At 55.1% G+C, this 25,539-nt stretch overlaps 10 protein-coding genes across 10 annotated transcripts; 5 read left to right on the top strand and 5 right to left on the bottom strand.

Annotated features, from left to right (window-relative positions):
• Positions 1-1,847: 1,847 nt before the first annotated feature.
• PG986_000868 (Nitronate monooxygenase) lies at positions 1,848-2,980 on the top strand (the record flags this gene model as incomplete). Its single annotated transcript, XM_066837090.1, has 3 exons — positions 1,848-2,302; positions 2,364-2,769; positions 2,846-2,980. 3 exons carry the CDS (start codon positions 1,848-1,850, stop codon positions 2,978-2,980), a joined length of 996 nt encoding a protein of 331 aa, XP_066705983.1.
• A 335-nt stretch (positions 2,981-3,315) lies between these two features.
• PG986_000867 (uncharacterized protein) lies at positions 3,316-4,021 on the bottom strand (the record flags this gene model as incomplete). Its single annotated transcript, XM_066837089.1, has 3 exons — positions 3,316-3,431; positions 3,612-3,675; positions 3,734-4,021. 3 exons carry the CDS (start codon positions 4,019-4,021, stop codon positions 3,316-3,318), a joined length of 468 nt encoding a protein of 155 aa, XP_066705982.1.
• Positions 4,022-4,545: 524 nt separating this feature from the next.
• On the bottom strand, positions 4,546-6,630 carry PG986_000866 (uncharacterized protein; the record flags this gene model as incomplete). The annotated part of the gene is made up of 2 exons (XM_066837088.1): positions 4,546-5,457; positions 5,527-6,630. The coding sequence occupies 2 exons, from the start codon at positions 6,628-6,630 to the stop codon at positions 4,546-4,548; spliced, it is 2,016 nt and encodes a 671-aa protein (XP_066705981.1).
• Positions 6,631-7,518: 888 nt separating this feature from the next.
• PG986_000865 (uncharacterized protein) lies at positions 7,519-9,826 on the bottom strand (the record flags this gene model as incomplete). The annotated part of the gene is made up of 12 exons (XM_066837087.1): positions 7,519-7,838; positions 7,991-8,088; positions 8,149-8,298; positions 8,376-8,422; positions 8,488-8,561; positions 8,650-8,810; positions 8,888-8,960; positions 9,055-9,124; positions 9,211-9,330; positions 9,398-9,460; positions 9,515-9,662; positions 9,750-9,826. The coding sequence occupies 12 exons, from the start codon at positions 9,824-9,826 to the stop codon at positions 7,519-7,521; spliced, it is 1,401 nt and encodes a 466-aa protein (XP_066705980.1).
• Positions 9,827-10,709: 883 nt separating this feature from the next.
• PG986_000864 (uncharacterized protein) lies at positions 10,710-11,795 on the bottom strand (the record flags this gene model as incomplete). Its single annotated transcript, XM_066837086.1, has 1 exon — positions 10,710-11,795. The coding sequence occupies one exon, from the start codon at positions 11,793-11,795 to the stop codon at positions 10,710-10,712; it is 1,086 nt and encodes a 361-aa protein (XP_066705979.1).
• Positions 11,796-12,383: 588 nt separating this feature from the next.
• On the top strand, positions 12,384-14,746 carry PG986_000863 (HEC/Ndc80p family protein; the record flags this gene model as incomplete). The annotated part of the gene is made up of 3 exons (XM_066837085.1): positions 12,384-12,428; positions 12,525-14,476; positions 14,542-14,746. The coding sequence occupies 3 exons, from the start codon at positions 12,384-12,386 to the stop codon at positions 14,744-14,746; spliced, it is 2,202 nt and encodes a 733-aa protein (XP_066705978.1).
• Positions 14,747-16,044: 1,298 nt separating this feature from the next.
• PG986_000862 (uncharacterized protein) lies at positions 16,045-18,661 on the top strand (the record flags this gene model as incomplete). Its single annotated transcript, XM_066837084.1, has 4 exons — positions 16,045-16,571; positions 16,763-16,935; positions 17,019-17,872; positions 17,951-18,661. The coding sequence occupies 4 exons, from the start codon at positions 16,045-16,047 to the stop codon at positions 18,659-18,661; spliced, it is 2,265 nt and encodes a 754-aa protein (XP_066705977.1).
• A 494-nt stretch (positions 18,662-19,155) lies between these two features.
• Positions 19,156-19,885, bottom strand: PG986_000861 (uncharacterized protein; the record flags this gene model as incomplete). Its single annotated transcript, XM_066837083.1, has 3 exons — positions 19,156-19,459; positions 19,524-19,800; positions 19,876-19,885. 3 exons carry the CDS (start codon positions 19,883-19,885, stop codon positions 19,156-19,158), a joined length of 591 nt encoding a protein of 196 aa, XP_066705976.1.
• A 609-nt stretch (positions 19,886-20,494) lies between these two features.
• PG986_000860 (uncharacterized protein) lies at positions 20,495-22,407 on the top strand (the record flags this gene model as incomplete). Its single annotated transcript, XM_066837082.1, has 4 exons — positions 20,495-21,169; positions 21,281-22,063; positions 22,156-22,199; positions 22,245-22,407. The coding sequence occupies 4 exons, from the start codon at positions 20,495-20,497 to the stop codon at positions 22,405-22,407; spliced, it is 1,665 nt and encodes a 554-aa protein (XP_066705975.1).
• A 1,748-nt stretch (positions 22,408-24,155) lies between these two features.
• Positions 24,156-25,460, top strand: PG986_000859 (uncharacterized protein; the record flags this gene model as incomplete). The annotated part of the gene is made up of 4 exons (XM_066837081.1): positions 24,156-24,237; positions 24,304-24,977; positions 25,037-25,210; positions 25,281-25,460. 4 exons carry the CDS (start codon positions 24,156-24,158, stop codon positions 25,458-25,460), a joined length of 1,110 nt encoding a protein of 369 aa, XP_066705974.1.
• Between the last annotated feature and the right edge of the window lie 79 nt (positions 25,461-25,539).

The following is a 25,539-nucleotide window of genomic DNA, read 5'->3' as shown; positions in this document are numbered from 1 at the left end:
GAAATACCCTACAGGGAAAAGGCATGCCAGCTGCCAGCCTGCGCCTCTGCAACGCGCGCGGATCCGACAGCACGGGTCCTCGGCCATGTCAGTGCGACTTTACGGCTGGGACTCTGCATCGTGATAGAACATGATGCAGCAAAGGCAAAGAGCCAGAAAAACCTCCTAGACCGGTGTTACCTCGCCACGGTGTCATACCAGTGGAAGCCGATGAATAAGCTCGCGTGTATGCACAGCAGGTGAAACTGACTTGAGGCACGATTCATAAGCTCAAGACTCTCCGAACCGCAGAATGCATAGGGTTGATTGATGCCTTGAGGGGCGCGGAAGAGGATGCCGCTCCCACATTTGAAAAGTAAACTAGAAATGTGACAGGAGTTTACAGCTACCTACTCAGTCGGACAAGCCGCCTGTGGCTTGCCGAGCGGAGTCGGAGTTCGATGCAATTCCGCTCTGCCCAGATGACCTGAACCATCGCAATACCTATAGGTAGTAGAGCAGGAACGGGGTAGTCGGGCTCGAACTGCCAGCATAACATGCTTACGTGTCGGTACTGCTGCCATCAGCAGGCTCCTCCATCCAGTGAGTTGCCAGCGTTGACCGCAGAGTCCTGCTGGGAGGTGGATGGTTAGGCAGGCAGCAGCTGGGACGTTTGTCAACCAGCCACTCAGGTTCGTTTTCTCAAGACAGCAAATCTTGTTGCCATATGCGATCTGTAGCAAAGCTTTTGCGTTTGGTGTCATGTTGGACGGGAAATCTGCCCACGGAAGACGGAAGGGATCCTCAGACGCCATCGATTTGTTTTGCTTTTCCAAAGGGCCGAGCTTCACAAGCAAAGAGAGAGAGAAAAGGATCCCTCCCGTCCGTCCATCCAATGGGGGCACTTCGGGCCAATCGGCCTCCCGTACTCCATGGATAGTGTCGCAAGCTCGGAAGGGATTTTGAACAGAGGGCCTCGCCGCGAAGTCCTCCCGGTCCGTCGAGTCGAACTTTACTATTAGGCGAAGCTGACCCGGCACAACAAGACACAACAGAAGAGGCTGACGCGTAGTGCAAGGGGTATGGAGCAGAAAGTGGTGTCATGTAGAACCAGCAGGTGGTTTACATGTTATCTGTTGGACCTCCGACGAGGCGTCGCACGGCAGCTGGTGGCACGGGTAGGCATGACAACAGGAACAAAAAAAAAAAAAAACGAGGAACTCTCCTCCCGTACGAGTCAGCCAGTTTTTGGCTGTTGGTGATACCCGCCTTCGTTTCTTTCGTGCAGTGCTTTTGGCATCTGAGAACGACGGGGGTGCGCCTGCTAAGCGGATCGGTTTGGGTTCAATAAATCGGGGAGAATAAGAAAGAACAAAACCACCATGGAAAGATTCAACGTCGGCATATTGTCTCCTTCAAGCGGAGAGCCATTCCCCTCCAAGCGAAAAAGAGTATGTCGAGGTCATGGAGGGTATGCAGGTGTGTGTGTGTGTGTGTGTGTGGCTTGCACAGCCTTAGCCACTTCCACCGACTCCGAGTTTCAGGGGTTTGGGGAGCAGCCGAATTGTGGGGTACCTCGGCATCTCATGAGGTCAGGTGAATGCGTTCCGTTGAAAGAATGCGATGCGACCGCTTCTCATAACAACGCATAGAACCGCATCTTGGATCAATAGATTTTGGAAATACCACTCTCCACTAGACAACTCCTCTTCAGCGTTTGTTCGTTCCATTTGATTAAATTTTCAAGTCGCTCGCCGCCCGTGAACGCTCGGGATCTCACTGCCACCGCCGGCTTTAGTTTAGCATCTGACAGCCAACCCAGCAACAGGCTTACCACCACCACCAAGACCTTTATCCTCCAACACACCATGCCTTTCGACACGGAGCTGACGCGCCGCCTGGGCATCAAGATCCCCGTCGTGCAGGGCGGCATGCAGCACGTGGGCATCGCGGAGCTGGCGTCGGCCGTGTCCAACGCCGGCGGTCTGGGGATCCTGACGGCGCTTACGCAGCCGACGCCCGAGGACCTGCGCAAGGAGATCCGGCGGTGCCGGGCCATGACCAAGAAGGACCACCCCTTTGGCGTCAACATCACCCTGCTGCCCGCTCTCAACCCGCCCGACTACGGCGCCTACGCCCAGGTCGTCATCGACGAGGGCATCAACATCGTCGAGACCGCGGGCAACAGCCCTGGTCCCGTGATCAAGAAGCTCAAGGCCGCTGGCGTCATCATCCTGCACAAGTGCACCACCATCCGTCACGCGCAGAGCGCCATTAAGCTTGGCGTCGACTTCCTGTCGATAGACGGTTTCGAGTGCGCTGGGTGGGTTGCTCTTTTATCGTAACTATTCCGACTGTGTATGCATGCTAACAAGTACTACTAGTCACGTGGGCGAGTCCGACATCACAAACTTCATCCTGCTGAGTCGTGCCCGGCAGTCGCTCAAGGTGCCATTCATCGCGTCGGGCGGGTTTGCCGACGGCCAGGGCCTGGCCGCGGCGCTGTGCCTGGGCGCCGAGGGCATCAACATGGGCACGCGCTTCATGTGCACCGCCGAGTCGCCCATCCACCAGAACATCAAGGAGACCATCTGTAAGGCCCAGGAGACGGACACGTCGCTAGTCATGCGCAAGTGGACCAACACGACGCGCCTGTACCGTAACAAGGTGACCGAGGAGGCCATCAAGGTCGAGGCCGCCGCCGACGGCACCACGTTCGAGCCCATGGCGCCGCTGATGAGCGGCAAGCGCGGCCGCGAGGTCTTTGTCAACGGTGATCCCGATTACGGTGTAAGTTCCGCTTGAAGCCCACGCTTCTATTTCCCCCCTCGAGAAAGATCAGTTGCTGATACAACAGCGAACACAGGTCTGGACAGCTGGCCAGGTCATCGGGCTAATTCACGACATCCCGACTTGCGACGTGCTGGTCAAGCGTATTGAGAAAGAGGCGGAGGAAACTCTCAAGTCTAAACTCAGCCTCTCTTCCAGGGCCAAGCTATGAAACGTTCGAGGACGAGGATACGGCATTCATCAACTGCGTGATACCTTCTTCCGTGTGTATAATAGAGATTCAAAGGCATATAGACTCTCAACTAGTTTAAGGGATCCAATTGCCATGCACTCGTATAAACATTCGTCTTCCGAATGGGTGGAACAATACGAACAAACGTGTCCCCGGATTTTTCTCAACAACATGAGAGTCGGTCCCTTGGCATTGTGGATTATCCCCAGACTCGCTGCTGCTAAACAACTCCACATTCCGACCTAACGTCAGCCCCAGCCAGTCTGGAGTCTGGGGCATGCTTACTCCCAAGAGTGCGGGATCCCCACCCCATCTTACGGCTCCGACTCCACATCGGGCGGGAACGTGCCAAAGAGCTCCATGATGTGTTGGGTTTGCTCCGGGGTCAGTTTCTTTCCTTCGGTCGTCACCTTGCTCATCGTGCGGAAATCTGTTTTGTTATTCAGTAGCCAAAATTCAAGGCAGAAGGAGCGCTCGTGGTAGCCAGTTGGGACGGGGGCTTACAGTCCATGTAATAGCCTGTTTACCAGTAAGAGGAGAGGGGTTAGTAAAGCAAACCCCAGTCGTATAGAACTGGGATTGAACATATCGTTTTTGGGTCTCGACGTACCAGGGGTAGCCGTCATGAAGAACTCAGCGTCCTCAGTCTGACTGGCGTTCTTGAATGTATGCACCTAGCAAACACTCGTGATTAGCCCCATCCAGTCCAGCGAGAGCAGAGCCCACACTTACCGCGCGCGGCGGCACCGTGACCATCTCCCCCGTCCCGCAGACGAGGTCGCCGTCGGGGGTGACGAACGTGACGGACCCCTTGGTGACAAAGAAGCACTCGTCGTGGAAGCGGTGCCAGTGCATGGGCGGGCCCGAGGCCCCCGCGGGCAGCTCGAGCACCATGCAGCCGATGCGCGAGTCGGTGCGCGAGCCGTCTTCGTAGATGTAGATGGTGGTCGGGCCCACGACCACGCGCTCCGAGTTGGCGCGGGTGCAGTGGTTGACGGGGACGGGTCCGCGGAGAGGCATGGTTGTCGTCGTTGGCGGTGTATGAGTTCCGAAGCGATGGTGTCGGTTCAATGGTGTTGTGAAGGTAGGTCGGAGATCGCCTTGCCGCGATGGACCTCGCAGGAGCTAGTTCCCAGCCCGCGCTTTATTGTCGCCTCGTCAAGTGCCAAACTTTGTCCGACCTAATATCGGCCCCGAAAACCGGTCCCGGATTCACCAACTTGCAAGCCATCAGATGTATTAAAACTCGATCTATTGATCACGCCTTATGTGTACGTATGTGTATGGTTTTGATTAAAAATCCGAGAGCTTCGGATTGGAACGGTTCATTCCGTGAATAGGTACATACGACGGTAACCTATGTGATCGCAGTCTTTTATGGAGAGACCGAGGAACGGCTGTCCAGACTTTAGACATGTCCGGTAGTATGTATGTACTTGTTAGAAGGCGCCCGAAACGATTCCCTAGGCGCCACCGAAAGTACCGAATATCAACGCTGAAAACGCTAGCAAGCAAACAAACGACGCCTTTCGGCCGGCTCCCCCCTACTCGATACTCATCCGCATGAGGCCATCATGAGTATCCGTCATCCCCTGGAAACCAACGCGACCTTTGCTGCCGGCGATAGGCCTGCCTGGCCCCGCGCTCCCGTTGTTACCCCCGGAGCTTCCGTTATCGCTGGGTGTACCCGATGCTTTCTCTCCCCCATTGCTCCCCGGGCGGGAGCCCCAAGGCATGCTGTCGCGTTGCAAAGGGCTCTGCATGACGGGCGAATTATGCACACTCATACCAGGACTTACCGCTCGTCGCTTGAAGCTTACGGAATCCAGATCATCGTCTCGCCGCCTCTTGTTATTGATTCGCCGCGTGATCTCTTCTGCCGTGGGAGGTACTCGGGCGCCTCCTTGCGAGCCGCCCGCCGAAGGAGGTGGCTGCGGGGTTTCGGATCGGTTACTGTCGCTGCTGGCGCCGATCATCGCCAGAGCAGGCCCGGGGCCGAACAGGCTCGCTGCGCCAGATCCGGCCGAGAGGGAAGGCGAGTCCATATTGATATCCTCGCTGATTCCAGACGATGAGCCACGTGGAAGGAAGGCGGGTGGGGGAGGGGTAACTCTGTTGCCTGCGACACTGCCCGTCTCAGAAAATGTATCCCAGAAGCGCTTTCCCTTGAGATTCTTCATAGCCTGTTGTTTAAAGCTGCTCGACAGGCCGGACTCACCCATAATCATCTCGTCTTCGACAACATCGTCCAGGTTTTCGGCTTGCAGGTTGGGCGAATCCTGTGCTGCGGGGATGTCTAGCGGCGGAGGTGGGCCGGAAGGAATCCGCGGTTCGAGGTCCATGTCGCTTTCGCGAACTTGGCGAATGACTTCAGCTTCGCGCCGGGTCTCGCAGTCGACGGGCTGGTTTTCCTCGGCAAGGGCCGCTCGGATACGGGCGAAACCTTTCGTTTTCGGCTGTGCTCAATGTGAGTGGGTGTCCTCTTCTAGATAACGCAAGATCGAGTTTGGCAGATGGTGTCTTACAAAGAGATTGCCTCGCCGAGTGACTGTGCGTCGGATGACGCCTCTCTGGCCACCTTCCACGGAGTCCATGGCCCTATCCTCCGAATCAGCGCCTGATATGTGTAGCTGATTCGCAGCCCAGCTGATACTCTCTCTCCTTGAATGTGCAGTGGTGGGGATGTCCTTCATATCCTTCACCATGTTATTGGGGGGCGATTTCCCCAGGTTCGCGTTGCTGGTAGGCTTAAACCCCAGCCCCAACAAACCTCTCGACTTTTTCTTTGGCTGTTTCCGTGGGCGCGTCCGGAAGCTGGCCAAACTGTTCGCGGCGGGTGAATTGCTGGCAAGCCATGGTACGCCAGGACTCATGCCATACCCTTGTGGGGTCTGCTCGCCCATTGGAGGTCCGCTTTTAGCACCTTGAGGGGTGCCCATGAAGGCGTCTTCCATGTCGTCGTCCATCAAATCGTCGTCGTCCGAGCTGGACGAGCTGTCCGAAGCGACCATATTGCCGCTGCCGACCGAGCTGGAGATGTTCATGCGCTCTTGGTTGCCCATCATGGACCACAGAGAATTCGACTGCTCGAACCCGTAGTCGCCGATCCTGCGCCCGGGAATGTTCATGGCCCGGCCGTTGCCGCCGCCAATGGTGGGAGAGGAGTCGGGCGAGGACTGCTCGGCAAGCGTCGAGTGGTGCAGGCTCGTAGCTGCCCTCGAAAAGTCTAGGCCTCGCGACCGTCGGGGAAGGATGTTTGTGGGCGATGCATAGATCTGGGAATGGTCGAGCTTCGGGGACAAAGGGCTTGGCTTGATCGAGGAGGGGGTCGGGATGGGAGACGCGTCGCGGGGAGGAAGCTGTATTGAGAGACCACGCATGGGGAACTCTGGCCTTCGGGGAGTCACCGGAGCGGCATTGGTCGCTCCTGCAGCAAAGGAGCCCGGGTCGCGCAAAGAGCTGTCGTCCTTCGAAGTCCGTCGCGCAGCTTCGACGATGAGCGGTGAGGGGGACAGCTGCGTGCCTCCTCCATCGGATAGACTCCTGGTCTTGGACAAGGGCGATCTCTCCATTCTTCCGCCGTCTGTTATGTTTGCTCCACCAGAGTCTCCTTCTTTTAATCCTTCCATCGCTGCTACCTCATGGTAGCCTATACCTGCCATCCGACTTGATCAATCTACACGACGGCGAGTTATCTCTGGGAGTGTTGAAAGTTCAGCAGTGTTTGAGAGGGTTCAGCCAGGCCTCGCTCGGGCGCCTGCGCGTTTGGAGGTGTTCAGGTATTGCGAGGGTCACGACGCGCTTTCGCTCTCAGTTGATTGACTAAGTAGTTGAATAGGCGCAACAGCTGGCAAGACTGATCATGACAAAAGAAGGATGTAATTGGACACCTTTGATTCCATATCGAGTAATGCCGAGGACAGGCGGGTCTTTCAATGCCACGATTAGGCCGTCATTGCTACGGAGTGGTTGTGTGATTTCTACGCATGTGGGGGGAGAGGCTGAGAAATAAAGTACCTAACCTACCTAAGTGTGGATTGGGGGAGAGTCGGTAACGATCCCTTGCGCAGTGACGTCGGAAACTCTCACTCTCTCCCAGCTTGAGGTCCAGAACGGCACTGGGGTCTCTTGTGCCAATCCCTGCCTAACGCTACTGGCCTGGGACCTGCCACAATCGCTGCCTGCTACGGTGAAATGCGCTAATAATAAACCGGTCGGTGGAGTGCCGACCGACGGGGCCCTCAACGTTGTCAACTTCCAACATCAAAAATATATGTCTGAGTGCTGCTGGCATCTACGCCATCGAGAAATATGCTTTTGCTGTCGCAATTCACAGCTTCACAGAAAGTTGGCGCACCAGGCTCTTCGAAAATGAAGTCATCATACTGGCCATTGACTTGTATCTACATACTTTTTGGTCCCGTCAAATATACACAACCACAACTAATCCTTACCCCCCCCTAAACGCCACGCAATGCAAGAACAGTTTAGCTGCCCCGGGTCTTCTCATTGAGAGATCAGACGTTCAGCTGTGCTGTTGCGCTGTGCAGGATCTTCTGCATGTAAGGGGCGAGCTTCACCTCGACCGGTCCTGCTTGACCGGCATATCGCTGCACGATCTCGGGGGCGCGTCCGACGTACAGCTTGGGATCCATCATGCCGTCGATGTCACCCCATACCGGCTTGAAGTACTCGGTGTTCTTGATTCGCTCGACCAGGTCGTTCTCGCCACCTTCGCTCTTCACTACGGCGGAGGCCTGGTGAGAGAGAATTCGGATCTCTTCATGTGCGTCCTGGCGGCTGCCACCCTGGGCGCATATCTTCATAATGATGTTCTCTGGCAGGGTGTCAGTAACGCGTATCAAAGTATAGGTAGTCTTCACGTCTTGCTATTGGCGAAATGCGGATACTCCCACAAGTCTCCGTGCATTGGCCCCTTTTTCAGAAAGGGCAAAGAGCTTGGGAAATGCCAACGAAAAGGTCACTTACCCGTGATCATGAAAGGGAGCTCAGAAAGATTGTGCGCGTGGATTCTCTTGGGGTAGACCACTAGACCGTTGGAAAGGGCGTCCATGCCAATCATGCACCTACTCAACGTTAGCGAGGTTTCTTCCAGGTGAAAAGTCGCGTGTCTCGGGGGGTCGTACGCATCTGCGAGGAGGAACAGCTCCGGGATATCGCTACGACGAATGGCACTGTCGTCGAGACTGCGCTCCATCCACTGGACGCTCATAGTGTTCATGAAGTTGATCGGGAGCGAAGCGAGCTTGCGTCCAAGACTGGCAATTCGTTCAGACCTAGGGCGGAATTTGAGATTAGCCACGTCTGCCAAAGAATGATTATAGTGCGGCATAGTCCGACACCGAGAACTTACAACATGGGATTCCGCTTGTAAGCCATGGCCGAGCTTCCTATTTGATCCTGTTCTTGTGTAAGTCACCGCATCACAACGAGAATATGCATATAGGACTTGTACAAGTTCTTACCTTGGAGAAAGGCTCTTCCACCTCCTTCATATTGGCAAGATGGCGGATGTCACCAGTGATTTGCATACAAGTTGCTGCCAGCACAAGTCAGCTACCAGCGAAGAAGTGGCCTGGCAAAGATCCGCTGCCAGATAAGCGGCAGACGTGGTGATGTAGACTCACCGCCGAGACCAGCAACAGCGTTCGCAATGTTAAGGTCAATTTTTCGAGGGTAGGTCTGGTAAGAGATGTCGTAGCAGCAGGGGAATCCAGCTTTTTGGCAGAGGATTTCGTTCAGGCGGTCCACTTTCTCGGCATCGTTGTGGAAGATTTCCATGAACGAGCTAAACATACTGCGTTAGACGTGCCCCCCGATGCGTTTGCAATGCTGTTTGCACACTATACACGGATCAAAACTCACGCTTGTGTACCAGTGGTACCTTGGGCACCTCTGAACTTCAGGTCTTGGTATACCCGCTCAATATTTTCCAGATCTATATGAAGCATACGGGTTAGTGTTACTATATCTCAAAACCTTTCGAACGTGTGACCGTTCCTGGAGTTTAGCAGAAAATGAAGTATACTGACCCATGATAAGCATCTGGATCCACTGGCAGGCTCTCTTTCCAACGGTGATCATCTGGGCTGGTTGGTAGTGCTGCAGAGACCTTGGTGTTAATGGATATCATGAGAACCAGCACATTATGCCAGCCGAAAATATACTCATCGCAAGCAGGAACCTACAGTGTAGCCAAGAGTAGGCTCATCCTTCCACTCGAGAGCGAAGGCCCGCAGGTTATAGATGACCTTTGCAAGCTTGGGCATGATGAGCTCCAGGGCGTTCTTCATCAGGATGAGCTCGGCCTGCAACATGGTAGTCAGTACTGCCCGATACGCCTGGCCAATCTCGTGTGGGGGCACCAATCCTTACGTTATCGGTAACATAGCAGGAGGTAGCTCCGTAGTGAATAATACCGGCAGCAGCGGGCGCAACCTTCAACTCATGTTAGTGTCAGTAGCCATATCAGTAGGTAGTCGGGATGCTTACCTGGCCGAAGGCGTGAACATGAGCCATGACATCATGCTTGCGGCGCTTCTCCTCAACAGCAGCCACCCCAAAGTCGTCGTTAGAGACGATGAGGTGCTGCTTCATCTGGGCGATTGCCGCATCGGTGATGGTGTCGATGCCGAGTTCCCTAACGCGAGGGTCAGTCTCCCGTCAGGCCAGCTCTCTCACGTAGCCGGCTCTTCGAAGGCGACAAGCAGCATCCCGAAGCACTTACTTCTCGGCCTCGGCCAGATACAGCCAGAGCTTGCGCCAGGTGGAATGGCGGGAGCGCTGGCTGAACAGCTGCTTCATCTCATCGCCTACAGTACGGGGTTAGCCATGTTGTTCCGGTGCAAGTCAAGAGTGGCGCAGCAACAAGTGCGATATATCTCGCAACAACTCGTGCGTCGTAAGACGAATGGTACACGATCTGGGTAACTTACTGGAGTAGCGAGAGTCCAGGGGGGGTCTTGTACGTATCGTAGCCGGTCATTCTTGCGGAAGCGACGACGGAGGTCGGCCTATGAGAGTGGTATAGGGAGGTTGGCACGGTCTCTGCAGCGTTGAGCAGGGGAGAAGTTGCCGATGGGGTGAATGTTTTTATAGGGGGAGTGCAGTGCGATTGCGCGTGAATTCATGTGGGATCGCGGGGTGACGGTGACTGGATGAAATTTTGGAGGGGCTCCGATGCTAGGCCATGCACTTTTCACTTTTTTTCCCATGCCCCGCGGTTACTTTAGGAACATAGCGGGCCCAATCAGAGCGGGCGGACGAAACCAATTGGCTGGAAACGCAGGCGACAGGGATTGGGCGTCGGCCAATGGATCAGATAAGGGTCCAACTGCGGTGCAACACTTGATCAAACCCATCATCTGTCTACAGAGGCGAATATGATCGGTCATAGATCGTATCGTACCAGGGACGCATCGAGATCTCTTTATAGTCAACCGGGACATTGTATATTCTCAATTCAATTTTGGGGAAACCGAGAACGGGGATTTACCCACGAACGTCATGGGATGCCGTCGACCAAACCTTGTTCGACCGAGCAAGGCGCTGTGATTTCAGACGGCCATTTACACCACACGTCGTAGGCTCGCGGGCTTGCTGCAAGTTTCAAGCTTCTGCCATTCAATTGTAATTTACGTGTTCTTCGAGCCGGCAGGTGCCGCCAGTTTGACCACTCCTGTTCTGTTCATTGTGTATCGTCAGGGGGCATCTCCCATCGCCTGAGGCCCTGCTTATTGGATTCACCAGCATAGACGGGCTGCGCAACAAAATCGAACGCCCATTGACGCACCCTGGCTGTCTTCAATAGCTGGGGATGGGTTGCGCTCGTCGACGAGAGATCCCTGAGGCTGTAGAAACCCCCTTCGTCCTCTTCGTCGAGCCTTTGCCGGTACAGCAGCTGGATCTTGGTGAGTCCTTTTCGTAGACTATGGCCATGCACCTTGGTTTTGAACTCGCTCAGCGCGACGTTGCGGAGCAGCACGATATCTCGCCTCCGCAGATTCCGCAGAGTCGCGTCCGTTTCATTTGCCGCATCGCCACTGGCAGTCAACCAAAACGTGACGCTGAACCCGGCTTTCGTTTCGTCTCCAACCAAGAGCTCAACAAGGGTCTTGCTTGAGCCCCATTTGGTCGTGACGGTGCGCGGCTCTGCTATGGAGATGATGCCCACGATGAGGTTGACGCTCATTGTCTGGGGCTGGATTGCTTTCAGATGAGCCGCGCTTGGCAGTCCGGACAGGTTGCTGAGTCTCGCATTTCCCAGCCCGAGGGTACGATCTGCCTGAGAGGAAGCCCCTTCACTGTATGAGTCCTCGTAGCTCAGGGTGGTGATGAAGGATTGTGATCCTGCCATGGAGCTTTCGGGGGGCAGCTGAGAGGACCGGACATCCTCGTGCACAGCAAGGGAGTGGTCGTAGAAATCGTCCAGCAACGATTGGCTTAGCCCGCTGGTCTCGTCACCCGTCCCTGGGAAGCTGCCTGAAGCCGATACTGACGAGAAGAAATCGCCATCGCCAACGTAGTTCTGGCTTAGCTCGTGCACTTGCGAGAACCCGGTATGGAGCTGGCTTCGGTGTAACGGGATCGACCTCCAGGCAGCTGTATCAGCATTGCGGGTTTCTGGTTTAGCTAGATGCTGCTGCGAAGGGTTCCGTCCATGGATGAATTTGGCATGAGGTTCCAAAAATTTGGTCAATAACCCCGGGCCATTCTGCTCAAGGGAGCTCCTTTCTGGCGCACCCGTGAATATGACCAGCTTCTTTGGCGCCATGGTGGATTGAGCTGGTGTGCATTAGATCCATTCTCGAAGAGGAAATATGCGATTTTGAGGTTGAGATTGAATATCCTCAGGTCAATACACCCGTTCCATCAAGACTGAAGTGAATGTAGAGGAGACATGATGAAGATTGAAATGCCGTCTGATTCATTCGTAGCAACAGCAGCAGCACTTATTAAACTTAGCACCCGGAAAAGAAAGGACGGGCTGACAGGAGTGTTTCCTCCAAACTGTAGGCACTGGTTTGGTGGGGCGGGCGGGCTAGAGTAAAGCGTTTTGTAGCCCCCGCTGTCCCCAGCCAATCAGCCTCTGCGGCGGGTTTTGTTTACTTCGACCCAGCGTAGACAACACCGATCAATCAATCAATCAATGCATCGCATCTTCCTTGGGCAGCAATCTATTCTGCGACTCGCGACGACAGTTGTTGGCGGTATCAACAATTGGTGAAGCTCCGGTTGTTCTGCAATACTGCAACACAACAACCTAGTCGCACACCCCCCTTCCCCTACTCAAACTTGCCGTCCTACCTTCGATTCGGCCTTTTGAGGGGAGAACCTCACCTGTCGCAGTTCCCTCCGCAACATGTCGCAGGACACAGGCCTTTGGAGCGTTCGAAGACCACGTGAGGTAAGTTTCTTCTTTTCTTTTCTTTTCTTGTCCCTTTTGATTCTTGTCGCAAACGGGTGTATGTATAGCGACTAATATTCCGCTACCTGTGACCAGACCCTAGGCGGCATCAACCCCCTCAATTCGGCCATCCCACATCCAGCATCAGCCATGAAACGATCAAACTCGAACAGCGGCAGCAACAGCCATGTGCGCTCCATGTCGGGGTCTAGGCACTCCTTGGCCATGAGTCGCCCTACGCAGCCCATGTTCGGTCGCTCGTCCTCGGGCACAAACCTCCCCGAGATGGGCTTGTCTTCGGTCAAGCGCCAGTCTCTCGCACACCCTCCCTCGGCCTTCAAGAGTTACGCGTCCGGAAGTCTACCCAACCGCAACTCCGAAGGCGATGCGCGCCGAAGTAGCGTGTATCGACCGCATCCTTCCAACAATGGCCCGATGAGCCACCAGAGCTTTTTCCAGCAGGCACCGCAAGCCGCCGGTGTGCCAAGAGACCCCCGGCCGTTGAAGGACAGATCGTTCCAGGCGCGCATCGGCCAGGAGTTGCTCGACTACCTGGTGCAGAACAACTTTGAGATGGAGATGAAGCACAACCTCTCCCAGAACATCATGAAGTCCCCGACACAGAAAGACTTCAACTACCTGTTCCAATGGCTATATCACCGTATCGATCCCGCTTATCGATTCCAGAAGAACATCGATCAGGAGGTGCCTCCTATTTTGAAACAACTGCGGTATCCTTTCGAGAGGAGTATCACCAAATCGCAGATTGCCGCTGTCGGTGGTCAGAACTGGAGTACCTTCCTTGGTCTGTTGCACTGGATGATGCAGTTGGCCCAGATGCTGGAGGGCTACTCCTGCTATCGCTACGATGACGCCTGCGCAGAGGCCGGAGTCGATATCAGCGGCGATCGCATCATCTTCGACTTTCTTAGCAGCGCATACCGCGACTGGCTTGCCATGGATGACGACGCGGGCGACGAGGACGCCGAAAGAGCGCTGGCCCCGCACGTGCAGGGGATGGCCGAGGCATTTGAACGATCAAACTCGAAGTATCGATCCGAGCTTGACATGCTAGAAGCCGAGAACGCCCGGCTCTTACAGGAAATAGAAGATATGGAGAAGGCCACTCCAGACCCACGCGTGCTGGATGACCATTTCAAGATCATGGAGGAGGACAAGACCAAATTCGAAGAATACAACGCGCTCGCCATGCAACGCTCAGACAAGTACGAGAGTCGTATTGCCGTTTTGCAGGAAGAGTACGACAAACTGGCGCAGGAGTTCAAGGAGGCCGAAGACGAACGGCGCGGACTGCAGAGAGAAGTTGACGACCAAGGAATCAGCATGCAGGATATTGACCGCATGACCTCGGAGCGCGAACGGCTACAGAAGGGCATCGAATCGGCCGCGCTACGGCTGGAAGATGTCAAGAAGAAGGTGGCGGAGAAAGAGGTGGACGCCAGTCGCCGGCTGGATGAGCTCGAGCGTCTTGTGGACAAGTACAACACCCTCGCATACCAGATCGGCTTGATTCCCAGTACGGCCGTCAATGCCAATGGCCAACAGTTCGAGCTGGCGGTCACGGTCAACGAGTCCAACTTTACTGGCTCCATGATGAACAGCGGCTCCTACAAAGGAGCCGTGCCAGAAACTTCGGAACGACTGCTGGCCGACCCGGTGACTGGATACCAGCCGGCCCATATCTTGAACTTGGACTTGAGAGGCAGCGTTAAGAACGCCTTCATGACCCTGCGGAAAGATATCAGCGAACGCCGCAGCGCCGCCATGGACGCCATGATGAAGGACCACGACTTATTGGATGGCATTAAAGAGGCCATCGAAGACAAGCGGTCTGAGGTCGAGGCTCTCGAGCACCGTGTCCGCGCTGCCGAGGAAGAGTACGAGCGGACCAAAGAAGTCACAACCACGCAGAAGCTGGCCAGCGATGCGCAGATCGAAAAGATGGAGAAGGAACTCGCCAAGATGCGCGCGCAGCTTACCGAGTCCGTTCAGCTCATGGAACAGCGTGAAATGAACACCAATATCGAGTACGTCTCCTCTCGGGTCGCATCGTCCCACAATTACCGGAAACTGTATACTAACATTTGTATAGGTACGAGCAGCTCACTCTGCGCGCGAATTCTCTGCGCGAAGAGCTCCATACCGAGATTGAGAAGATGCTGAATGATATCATCAAGTTCAAGGTGCACATCCAGAAGAACCTGGAGGACTACGAGGGATTCGTCGCGGACGAGCTCGAGAAGGAGCTCGGCAGTGACGACATGATGAGGGACGATACCCGGGGCGTTGATATGTGAGAGGAGGCGCGTGTAGAGAGAGACATGATTATGACCGACGAGACGACTTGGGTTCCCACGTGTAGACACGGACCGCATTGGAGTTTCTGGGGAGGTTCTGTTGGCTTATTTGTTTTTGAACACGTTAGATACCACTGTCTGTTGGGCGACGAACCAAGCTGCTTGCTTCCGGCGTCGAATGTTGACCCGCTGTTCTTTATCTTTTTTTCTCGAATACCACTGATAGTCGAGAGACGAGATGTTTTGGTTTGGCATCGCTCTTTCACCGACAAGTTCGTCTTCTTGCATATGTACTCCGTGCTCAGCTCCAGTAAAAGGTGCCCGTATAAACTGCACAACACGATCAGGTGATGCTTCGGCCTCTCGTTTCCTAGAATAACCCTGCAAGCGACACCTCTTCGCCGACCATACCGCCAAGTCGTCCAAGTGGGGGGTGCCGATCCACAGCGAGAATGGGCGGCGCCGCTGCCTGGCCAGCCTTGGGGCGTTGCTGTGCTGGCTTTTGGGCCCACGAACCATCCCAGTCCAGGACGGCCCCGTCTTGCCCCGTTCGTGCTTTTGTGCTTGGAAATGGGGAAAGGCGAGTCGTCGCTTGGCGTAAGACTTACGGGCGACAAGCGATCGTAACCTACCTACGATCCTTCGGGCCCAATGACGTGAAGCGCCCGGCTCTTGCCAGTGTCAGTAGGGACAGACGGTACCTATCACGCTACGGTATGTCGCTCACCCTGCCCCCAGCGCGCAGGCTGGTGGCTGGGGGTCAGAGCAGCAATGCAGGGGCTGAGGGGGCCTTCATTCAACCGATGGATGATAGGCTTGTGTCGGTCAGCAGCTCGTTTCTGCACCTACCCTTGCTTGCCTTGACCTTATTCTTTCCTTCTCCGCCTCTGCGCTTCCTGTCCGTTTTATTCTGGTCGCTACATATTCCCATATTTCTTTTGCGGCGTATCGGACCGAAGGGAAGCTTAAGTTGTGTTTGCGTCGCCCTTTGCTCTTTAGTTAATTGCTTGGCTGCTGCTCCCTCTTTTTTTCCTGCTTTTCCTTGATGCTTGGCTTCCATTCTCCAGGTCTTGGCTTTTTTGCGTTGCGGGAACAAGCAAATCTTAGGGTGAACCAGCGAAGCGGGTTTTTGCTTGCGAAAGCGCAGTGCGTTTGTCTGTCTGTGTGTTGCATACTTTTCTTTTGGCTGTTGGTCATACCTAGGTTAGGGCACCTACCTAATCGTTAGGTAAAGGGGGAGCCCCCTTTTCTCCGGCTACGACGGCACGCCGGCAACCCTGTAGGGCTGATCGACCACCATGGAATACAACCTCGAGGAGCTCGATGCCAACCTCAGCAACAATGCGGAGACCCCTCTGCCGCAGCGACCGTCGCTGGATCGTCACAGGACCACGGGTGGCCACAGCGGAGGCGGAGGGTCCCGCAACTACCACACCAGGCGCGGCAGCCTGATGCCGCCCGGCGTCGACACCACCGCGACGTCCACCAAGTCGGGCCTAAGTGGGGGTTCAGGCGGGCTCCGGGGCGGCCGGAGGACCCGCATGTCCGACTTGAACCTCTTCAATTTCGAGCTGCGCGACCTGGCCCAGAAGGTGCTGCTGACGGACGGAGACACCCACGCTTCCTACCACGAGTATGCCGTCTACACGCCGCCCGGCAGGGACCTCGACGGCCCCTTCCGGTCCCCGAGCATCATGGCCGACGATGACGAGGCCATGCGCATGTTCCGGGGTTCGGTCCGCGACGGGCACGGTCTGGACGACGAGGGCGAGTTTGTCGAGGCTCCACCAGGAAAGCCTCGGTTGCTGGGCAGGGTGCGTCAACTGTAAGTCTTCCCCTCCCTCCGATTCTCAGTACGCCATTGGCACGAGAGGCGCTCACTCAGCCTAGCACCTCAAAGTGTAGGCCACCAGTCTAGTCATGATCGACTGGCCAGCTCTTGATCACTGTAAAACTGCCAGGCCTGGTCATACGGCACAACTACACACGGCAAAAGTGCTGACGACCAAACAATAGCATCGTAGACCGGAGGCCTCTCCCAGTCACCCAAGATTCCAACTCTCACCAAGATGGGCTATTCATCACGCCCGAGGATTACGCCTCTCTCGATCTACACGCATCAACACTCCCAACGATAGGCCGGGTGACTAGCGAGTCGAGCTTCTGGGATGCACGCAAAGAGACTCTATGTAAGCTATCTACGACACTTCGGACATCACAACCGTCGCCCCAATTTTGTTGCTAACGCGGTTCCGCAATCCCTCCAAAAAAGACATTGTCTTGAGTTTCTCGGCCAACCCGCAGCCCCCTTACGACTTCCTGTCCATGGCGTACAGCCTCAAGACGCGGACGACGACGGCCCTGATCCGTCGCTCGTTCGACACGCGCTGGCACGACGACGACGCCCTCGACGAGTACGAGAAGCGGCTCGAGGCGTCGCGCTCGCTCTGGGCGCACCCGCTGGTGCTGCCGATCGTGCTGCTGCAGGTGCAGTTCCTGCGGACCGAGGAGGAGGTCGTGGCCAACAATGACGAGGTGCTGGACCTCGAGGCGAAAGTGGACGACCTGACGGGCAGCGCCACGCAGCGCCGCCGGCCCTTCTGGAAGTCGCAGCGGCGCGGCAGCAGCTCGGGCAACAAGAGCGACAGCATCCCCTTCAGCCCGCTGCGGCGCCTCTCCACCTTCGTCGAGGAAAAGGTCACGAAGCGCAGCCACGACCCGGGCTGCGGCAACGGCCGGAGCAGCCACCAGGAGCGGAACCCCGCCCTGTACGGCGACGACTACGTCCCGCCCCAGACCATCCACCTGATGAAGGAGGCTCACGACGTCCTCAAGGGCGCCATCAAGCTGCTGGACACGCTGAGGTGGATGGAGAGGGCGGTGAAGCTGCTGGTCACCGTCGGCGACGAGCTGGATGCGCAGGCCAAGAAACTAAGGAGTCGTTCGTTTGGCAATATAGGTAGCAAGGCGCAACGAACTGACGGAGACGACTGTGATGACGAAGATGAACTGTCGCATCAGTGGCACGAGATCCGACAATACTTGGAGTCTACCTGGAGGCTGTGCACGGCTCTGGAGACGGATCGTAGGATGTCGGAACTGCGGTGCCGCGCCCAGATTGACATCGTAAGTTCCCTCCCTACTGCCTACGCCAACGTCATATCTTTTTGGGTTGTTCGACTTACGCTTTGTGTTTCCTTGTAGATCTACTCCAAGATGGCGCAAGAGGATAACAACCTCAACGCCCGCATGGCCGTGGCCTCGACGCGCGACAGCTCGTCGATGAAGGCGCTCGCCGTCATCACGGCCATCTTCCTGCCTGGCGAGTACATGGGCACGCTGTTCGGCATGTCCTTCTTCAACTGGGAGTACAACACCAAGGGGGACGCGGGCCTGAGCGAGGACGCGACGCGGCTCGACGTGCCGCACGTGGTCATCATGCCGCTCTTCTGGGTGTACTGGTGCTTCACGATCCCGTTGACCTTCTTCATCGTGGTGCTCTGGCGCGCCTGGTGGGTGAACCAGGACCGCTTCTTCCGGCGGCACCTCAGCATCGAGCTCAGCAACGAGCGGTACTGGACCTCGGACGGGCGGCCGCGCGAGCTCGAGACCACCTTCATGCAGGACTTCCTCAGCGTCTTCAAGCGCAGCGGCGGGGGCAACACGACCAACAGCTCCATCGTGGGCGAGGGCGCGGCGGCGTCGGCGGCGGCCCGCAAGAAGTGGATGGAGCAGCAGGGCCTGCAGAGCCCCGGTTTCCAGCGGCGGGTCATGTCGACGACGACGAGCGCGTCGCTGAAGGAGGGCGACGGCACCGACACCACCGACGACATGGACGGCGCGAGACGGAGGATGAAGACCAGGACCATCTCCTTTGCCGGCCCCGGCGCACGAGACCCGGGCTCCGCGGTCTAATGTCAAGACTCCTGTAGGGGTATCCCAAGGGGTTGACTATTCCTCAACCAACTGCCTCCTTATTACCTACTCAAGTATCGCATAAGTTTCTTCTAGTGCGATGAGCGATCTGCACTTAGCTTTTGTATAAAGAATGAATCATGATGAATGAGTATGAAACCATAGCCATCCTTATGTCGCCGTAGAAACATTGTAGCGAATACCGGTCGCCTAGGTCACTTACACTAAGTCGTTGGATCGTACGTGAAGTTTTGCTTGTCCATATCATGAACTTGCTCCTAGCATAAATAACAAAATGATATACATGTGTACGTATACAGTGATGGTCCATTGGTATCCCTAATGCGTCAGCTTTCTCAAGTCCTTCCCATGTAACCAACCGATGATGTCCCTGATGGCTTCTTTGAGGGGCCGAATGCAAAAACCCCCAAACTTCGCGCTCGTTGGCAGCCTTTGTTTGGCTCAATAACACAAGGTGGTCTTGACGCGCTGGTCTAGAGGTCGCGCGGTGTATACCATGCATCGGTCATTTCGAATCTGTAATTGGCAATCCTCAAGTCAGAGGCTGTTTCAAGGACGCAGTGGTGGATAGGAGGGTGACCTACGACGACGCGATAGTCCTTCCGTCTCCCAAACTCCTGCTTCAATATCCTGTCCATTTCGCCCAGGTTTACATTCTTGCCGGGCACTTCGGTTTCGAAGGAATGCTTCTTCCTCGAGTCTGTTCGGTGTGGCCGTAAGCGAAGATGCATGTCCCACGGCATTGAATGCGTGAGTCTCGTGGATGGAAATAATTTGCTATGAAGACATAATTAGTATCGAAGTGAACGTTTTCGCATTGAATGTGACAAATGAAGCGTACTTGGAAGTGTGGCGTCGCTGGCCGTATTGTGTGTTGTTTAGCGGTTTCGCAGTTGCGTAGATGGGAAGACTGTCGGGAAATGCTGGGCCTCCTACGTTCTGGGGGGCCTCATCGTGAGGGTATAACTGTGTAGCATTTGCCGGCCCAATCACGACTTGATGATCGTGTGCAGGAGGCCCACCGTCGTCCAGCCCGTGATTCGACACAACCCGTACACGGGCGTAGGCATTCGCAATTGCCTCCCTTCTCCGATTGGCCCAGCCCAAGGACAGGTTGTCTGACGGTGGTGCGTTGTAGGGTCATACTGCCGTGGGTGAATGCAGAAGCCTTCCTCTTTCCAACTCATGCTTACCACCCCTCATGGCGAGCCGGTTCACCGCCATCAATCCCTTCGGCAAAGATGATATATCATTTTGATCTCATCTGGATTGCCGTATGTGGGATGTTCGAGATTGGAATACTTTTCACCACCCAGTGTCGATTGAAGCAGGCGAGGCACACGTAGGCAGCGAGAGAACTGGAGCGGCTGCACTGCCATTTCTCACCCGTCGTACAGCCTGGGCACGTTCTTGCATTACTCTGTGTCATTTGTGATATGTGAAGGTGGTGGGCCTCCGGCCGCCGGGTCCTCCTATAAGAAGCTGGACTCGCCTGCAAATGCGACCTTGAGAAAGACCCCTAGGCCGAAAAGTGTCCATACGATAAGCCTGCAGGCAACACATGTACCCTACAAAGCGAACCAATAGTCAAGTAGTTGGTAGTTGGTGTACATGAGTCTTCTCACGTCAGTCGCGCTGGCTGGTAGGGTCAAATGGCCCCCTCCGTCACAGGTATACGCCGTGGCTATGGGATTTTGGGAGGGTGCCCGCCCAGTTGCCCTGTCTGAGGGAGCTGGGCCAACAGTGACTGATCCGCCGCTTGTCTCCCATTCCTGCCTCCGGTCCACCGTTGTTTTGTGACCACTGGTCATAATGCAGTACCAGTCATTCGACTCCTCGCCCGAGGCATCGCCAGCGCCTACCAGGGAGCCCTCCACAGCCATTGCAGATACCTCCATTACTTCACCACTTGAGAGCAATGATACCAGGCCAGACTTATCTCAGGAAATCGAGGAGTCAATTCATGATAAGCTCTGGGCAAGGAGGCTGCCTGATTGTAGCGATTCGGCCAAGAAGTTCATTCCACTCGATGCCCAAGAAGAAATTATTAATGCAGGCTCCGTCCGTCGGGAGCTGGCTCGCAAGCTGAAGCTTGGTCCTGCCGAGCTCGATGAGCTTGTCATTTTTATATGCCCTGGTAAATCCGATGGTGACGGCTCGGCTCGAGGTACAAAGTTGTTCGCCGTTTTGGGGCTAATAGACCGACTTGATTCGATCTGGGAATTTAAGCAAGAGGGAATCAGCGATTGCCATCTCCCCTTTCGAAGAGATGGGCGGAATAGGCTCATTCCCCGCAACTTCTGGGGATCCTTTGGCTGTTTCGAAACCTGGAGATCGAGGACAATAAACGAATTCGAAATCTATCAGTGGTATACTTTGACGCCCTTCTTGCAACCTCGGAGCCTTGGTCTCCTCGACGACGGAATAACCCTGCCTTGGACTCAGTACAGTGATGTCGCTGAAGGTGGTCACTCGTCGGTGTACAAAGTAGAAATTCATGATGCGCATCACTGCTTCCCCAAAAGAGAGGCATGCTTGTTTCTATGCCATCCTACGACTACCCCCTTAACTAGTGCGCTGTATCTGACCGCCTGACAGGAGGGCAGTACCTACTTCGCCCTGAAAGAGCTGAAATCGAAAGACCCCAGTATATTCGACGGAGAGTGTGGCAGTTTCAGGAAATTAGGCCAACACCGGCACCTTACCGAGCTGCTCACGTCGTTTAAGCACAAGGGTCGCTACTACCTGCTTTTCCCTTGGGCCTACGGCGGTACCCTGGAGAACCTGTGGGAAACGAGCCAACCCAAGCCGGCCTACGCATGCCCTCGATGGGTGGCCCAACAAGCCCAGGGTCTTGTCGATGGTCTTTTCCGAGTCCATCACGTTAAATCCAACGGGGTTCAGAAAGCCATCGAAGCCGTCCTAGACAACAACCAAGAAGAGGGCGACAAAATATTCGGGAGACATGGCGACATCAAACGCGACAATGTGCTAGTCTTCCTGTCCGAACAAAGAGACGAGGGAGGGGTTCTAAAGCTGTCCGACTTTGGCCTGACCGTGTTTCACTCCAACATGTCAAGATCGACAGACCGCCCAGGGTCCACGAGGCCCTGCGGCTTGACATATCGAGCGCCCGAAGCGGAAGCAAACCAACCGGACAACAGGCTCAGTCCCCGGTATGACATTTGGTGTCTTGGGTGTCTTTATCTCGACATGGTAACCTGGCTCCTCCTTGGCCCCGAGGGACTCGACGAATTCTCGGACAACCGGTCTCGTGAAAAGGGCTATCTGTCGTCTTTCAACCTCGACATCTTCTGGAAGTCGAAAAAGGGGCCTCGGGGTTCCCTGGGGCCCCCTGTTGTCAAGACCTCGGTCAAATACGTGAGCTTCCATTATTCCTTTCGTTCTTTTCTTGTTCTACTTCTCTGATAGATATGTGTCTTGCATATAACAAACAACTAACACACTCTCAGTGGATTCGATATCTCCAGGGCTTGGAAGACTGTACTGATTATCTGTACGATCTCCTGGAATTCATAGAACACAGCATGCTGCTATGTAGACCCAAAGACCGCAAGCAGTGTGGCGAAGTTCTGGCGAAGCTGAACGAGATGTCAAAGAAGCAGGCTTCAGATGGGGATTACCTTACGAAAAAGACAAGGCGGCCTACTCTAGGGTCTATTCTTCGTGCACGGGTTTTCCCGAAGATACTGTTTTACAATTAGGTCGTCGTATCCCCCGTAACACGAGCACTACCTCCAGTTTATACGATATCAAGAATTATATGCCGCTTCCTGGGTGCTTCCACCGTATATGCTTCAGCAAACCTCTTTTACCACGGCTCTCTGTATGTTACGTATCGTATCCCCCAGTTATGCCTCATAATGGTTCTGCAAACGCTGAGCCAACTCGTCCAATTTGCCCTGACAGACAAACAAAAGAAGAAATGTTTAGTCCAGTAATTATTTGTAAGCAGGAGTATCGGGAAAAGCAGAACCCTATACCTTGGATAAGCCTTTAGGCGTCGAGATCAAGACATGATCGTGAACAATCTGACCACCAATCCATTGTCAACCAACAGCTTGTCCGAGAATTTGGCACACAAATTATAGGGGGGTGGAAATCAGAAAAGGGGGAATAGTTCGTACCCGTAAACCAAATTTACCATGGCCCAGTACATCCTTTATCTTGCTATCCAGTTCTCCAGTAGAGGAAAGGTACTTTATCGGGATGGTCTGCTCGATGTAGCTGTTTCTCGGCATGTTGTGGCTGTTCTGCGAATATTCCGCAGGAGGGGGTATTTGTACACTTTGGGCTGGCTGGCTCGGTAGACGGTTCCTCTTGATGTACACATCCGAGATAGCAAGGGTTGTATAAGGAACAGCCTGGTGCGGGTCTCAAGGCATACAGCCAAAATTCCCGACAGCTTTAAGTACGTGCACTGCATCTGAAAGCCAATCGCCCTAGAGCAGAGCCTCTGGCAAGTCATACTCCCCGGATGACACGCTGTATTACTCCGACAGATGAGGGGTTTGTAATCCTCAAACCACACCTTCACCGGCTGTCCTTGTGCCAGTGACGCACCTGTTATGCAATCAGACTCGCGGATGCACGACAGCGAGCAATGCCACCTATAGCAAGATTGCACCAACCATATCACAGCGATGCCGCCGAATAAGAATCGGGGACGGAGGAGGGGGACGGGCAGCTCACATCTGTGATATGCACGAATGTGGAGCTCCGGCATCTGCAGACATGCTGGGGAACTCAGAGGGGCTCCAGGATCTGGCAAGGCACTCTTGTATGACCCGGAGACCGAGGCGGTGCTGGAGGAGGATGCTTGTACATCTTTTCAGGCGCCGATACTGAAACGCCTCAATCGTCCATAAAAACAGCGACAGTCATATTTGCCCCCTTTTCTTGGTCAACAGCCAGAGAGAACTGCGCCGGTGATAACAACGAGCTATGGATTGGCTTAGGGGCGACCCCGACATCTCCGAGTGCGACGCGAAGGTGCTCAGGTTCAACTCCGGATACAGCAAAGTATTGTTGATACAGAACAACCAAGTGAGACGTCACCCACATGATTTTTGAATTGAGCAGGTCGGCTGATATGGGATAGGAGAGAGACACGCCACACAACAAGACATGGGAGCTTGCGAATGATGACGAGTGGTCAAAATGGCTGAAGGCAAGCACACAAACAAGAAAAGGGCCAAGCTTTCCACACGTATTGGCTACTGACTGAAGCGCAGACGTATGAGCAAGATTCGCTCCAATGGAGAGATGGAGTGTGCGTCATGTACGTAGCTGCCCGCGCCGCCTCCCGTCGAACCCCAGCCCATGACCCCTGAATAGCTTCGCAGGCCGTGCCGAGAGCAAGTGGCAAGACCCAGGGATACTTTCGACTCTACCATTCTCGAGAGGCACCTTCGACACGATAGCGAGCATGTTCTGGGTACATAGCTCCATCATGCGGGTGATCAACCGCAGTACGGATGCCCACTGCTCCGCTGACATCGGCGCGTGGGCGGACAAAGCCCCTGCGGCAACGGGTACGAATGACGGATAACTCCCTAAAGCAGTGGTATCTGGCAGATTCGGACTGACCTTTTACCAAGTATACAACAGTCGCTCCGCTGCGTCCTGGGACGGCGACCTCGCCCTCTCCGCCACGCATATACCCGACAGGAGGTTCACGTTTGCCGTTTTCTACGGCTGTGACGCCAAGACTCGCGAGAACTTGGTCGGGAGACTACAGAGGAACCCGAAGCGGGCAATGCACCCAATGACCCTGTCTCTTCTGTTCGCCGACATCGAGAGAGGCCGCCACACCGAGTTGGTCCGCGAATTCCACAGCATGCTCATGCAGCGAGCATGCGACTTCAGCAACGACTCAAGGAGAGACTCGGAAATCTCTCACACTCCATCGTCGTCTTCCGCTTCGGCCTCCTCCTCTTCCATGACCGATAAGCCCACCGAAGGGCTCCTGAGACCCGAGAGGGACTCCGAGACCATGTCGCAGTGGATGGAGCTCTATCACCTCCGAAACGGGCTCGAGAACTGGAAGGCCCAGCTTCAGAACCTGGCAGAGCACCAAAGGGAGCTCCGCCGCGCTCATCCTCCTTCGCATGGATCTCATGACACCACATTTGAGCAGGAGAATCTCCGACGGGGCCTGGCTCATCAAGGAACTCAGATCCAGGGCAGACTCCAGCAGCTACTGCTGGAATACGACGAGAAGATCAGACAGTCTTCGCTGATCATTGACGGGATGAACTTTGCCACGCAGGTTGTGAGTGGCGTCCGGCCTGAACCTCTCCTATGGCACTTTTTGCTGACGGCAAGCTACAGGAATGGAACTATATTGCGCGTAAAGACATCAAGACGAACCTGGGTATCGCCGAATCAACAATGAAAACCACAAATCTGACCGTCGAGATATCGAAAGCCGCCCAAAGAGACAGCAGCCACATGAGGTCCATCGCGGTACTCACAATGGCCTTTCTCCCCGGGACATTCGTTGCCGTAAGTCGAACACTGATATCTCGCTTGCTGTAGTAGATCGAAATTGGCTGACCAAGGTGCGATGACCAAGACGGTCTTCTCCATGACCTTCTTCGACTGGCAGGGCAGCGCAGAGAGCATTCTGTCGCCCTATATATGGATATTCGTGGCCGTGACCTTCGCCCTGACCGCCCTGACCTTGGCAATTTGGCGGTTCTGGGTTGCTTCAAAGGGTGCGCGTGAGAGCGAGGCGCCGATGTCAATGGTGTAATAAGGGGGCTGGCTACTTGCAACAGGAGTAACAGGTTGTGACTGTCGTAGGGACATGTGGATGAGTGGCTGTGTTCGTC

This window comes from Apiospora aurea (genome assembly GCF_038362705.1).
Source record: "Apiospora aurea strain CBS 24483 chromosome Unknown utg000001l_segment0_segment0, whole genome shotgun sequence".
In the NCBI taxonomy this organism is placed as follows: Eukaryota; Fungi; Ascomycota; class Sordariomycetes; order Amphisphaeriales; family Apiosporaceae; genus Apiospora; species Apiospora aurea.
The sequence above is the reverse complement of the archived record's forward strand: the minus strand, read 5'-3'. Positions and strand labels throughout refer to the sequence as shown.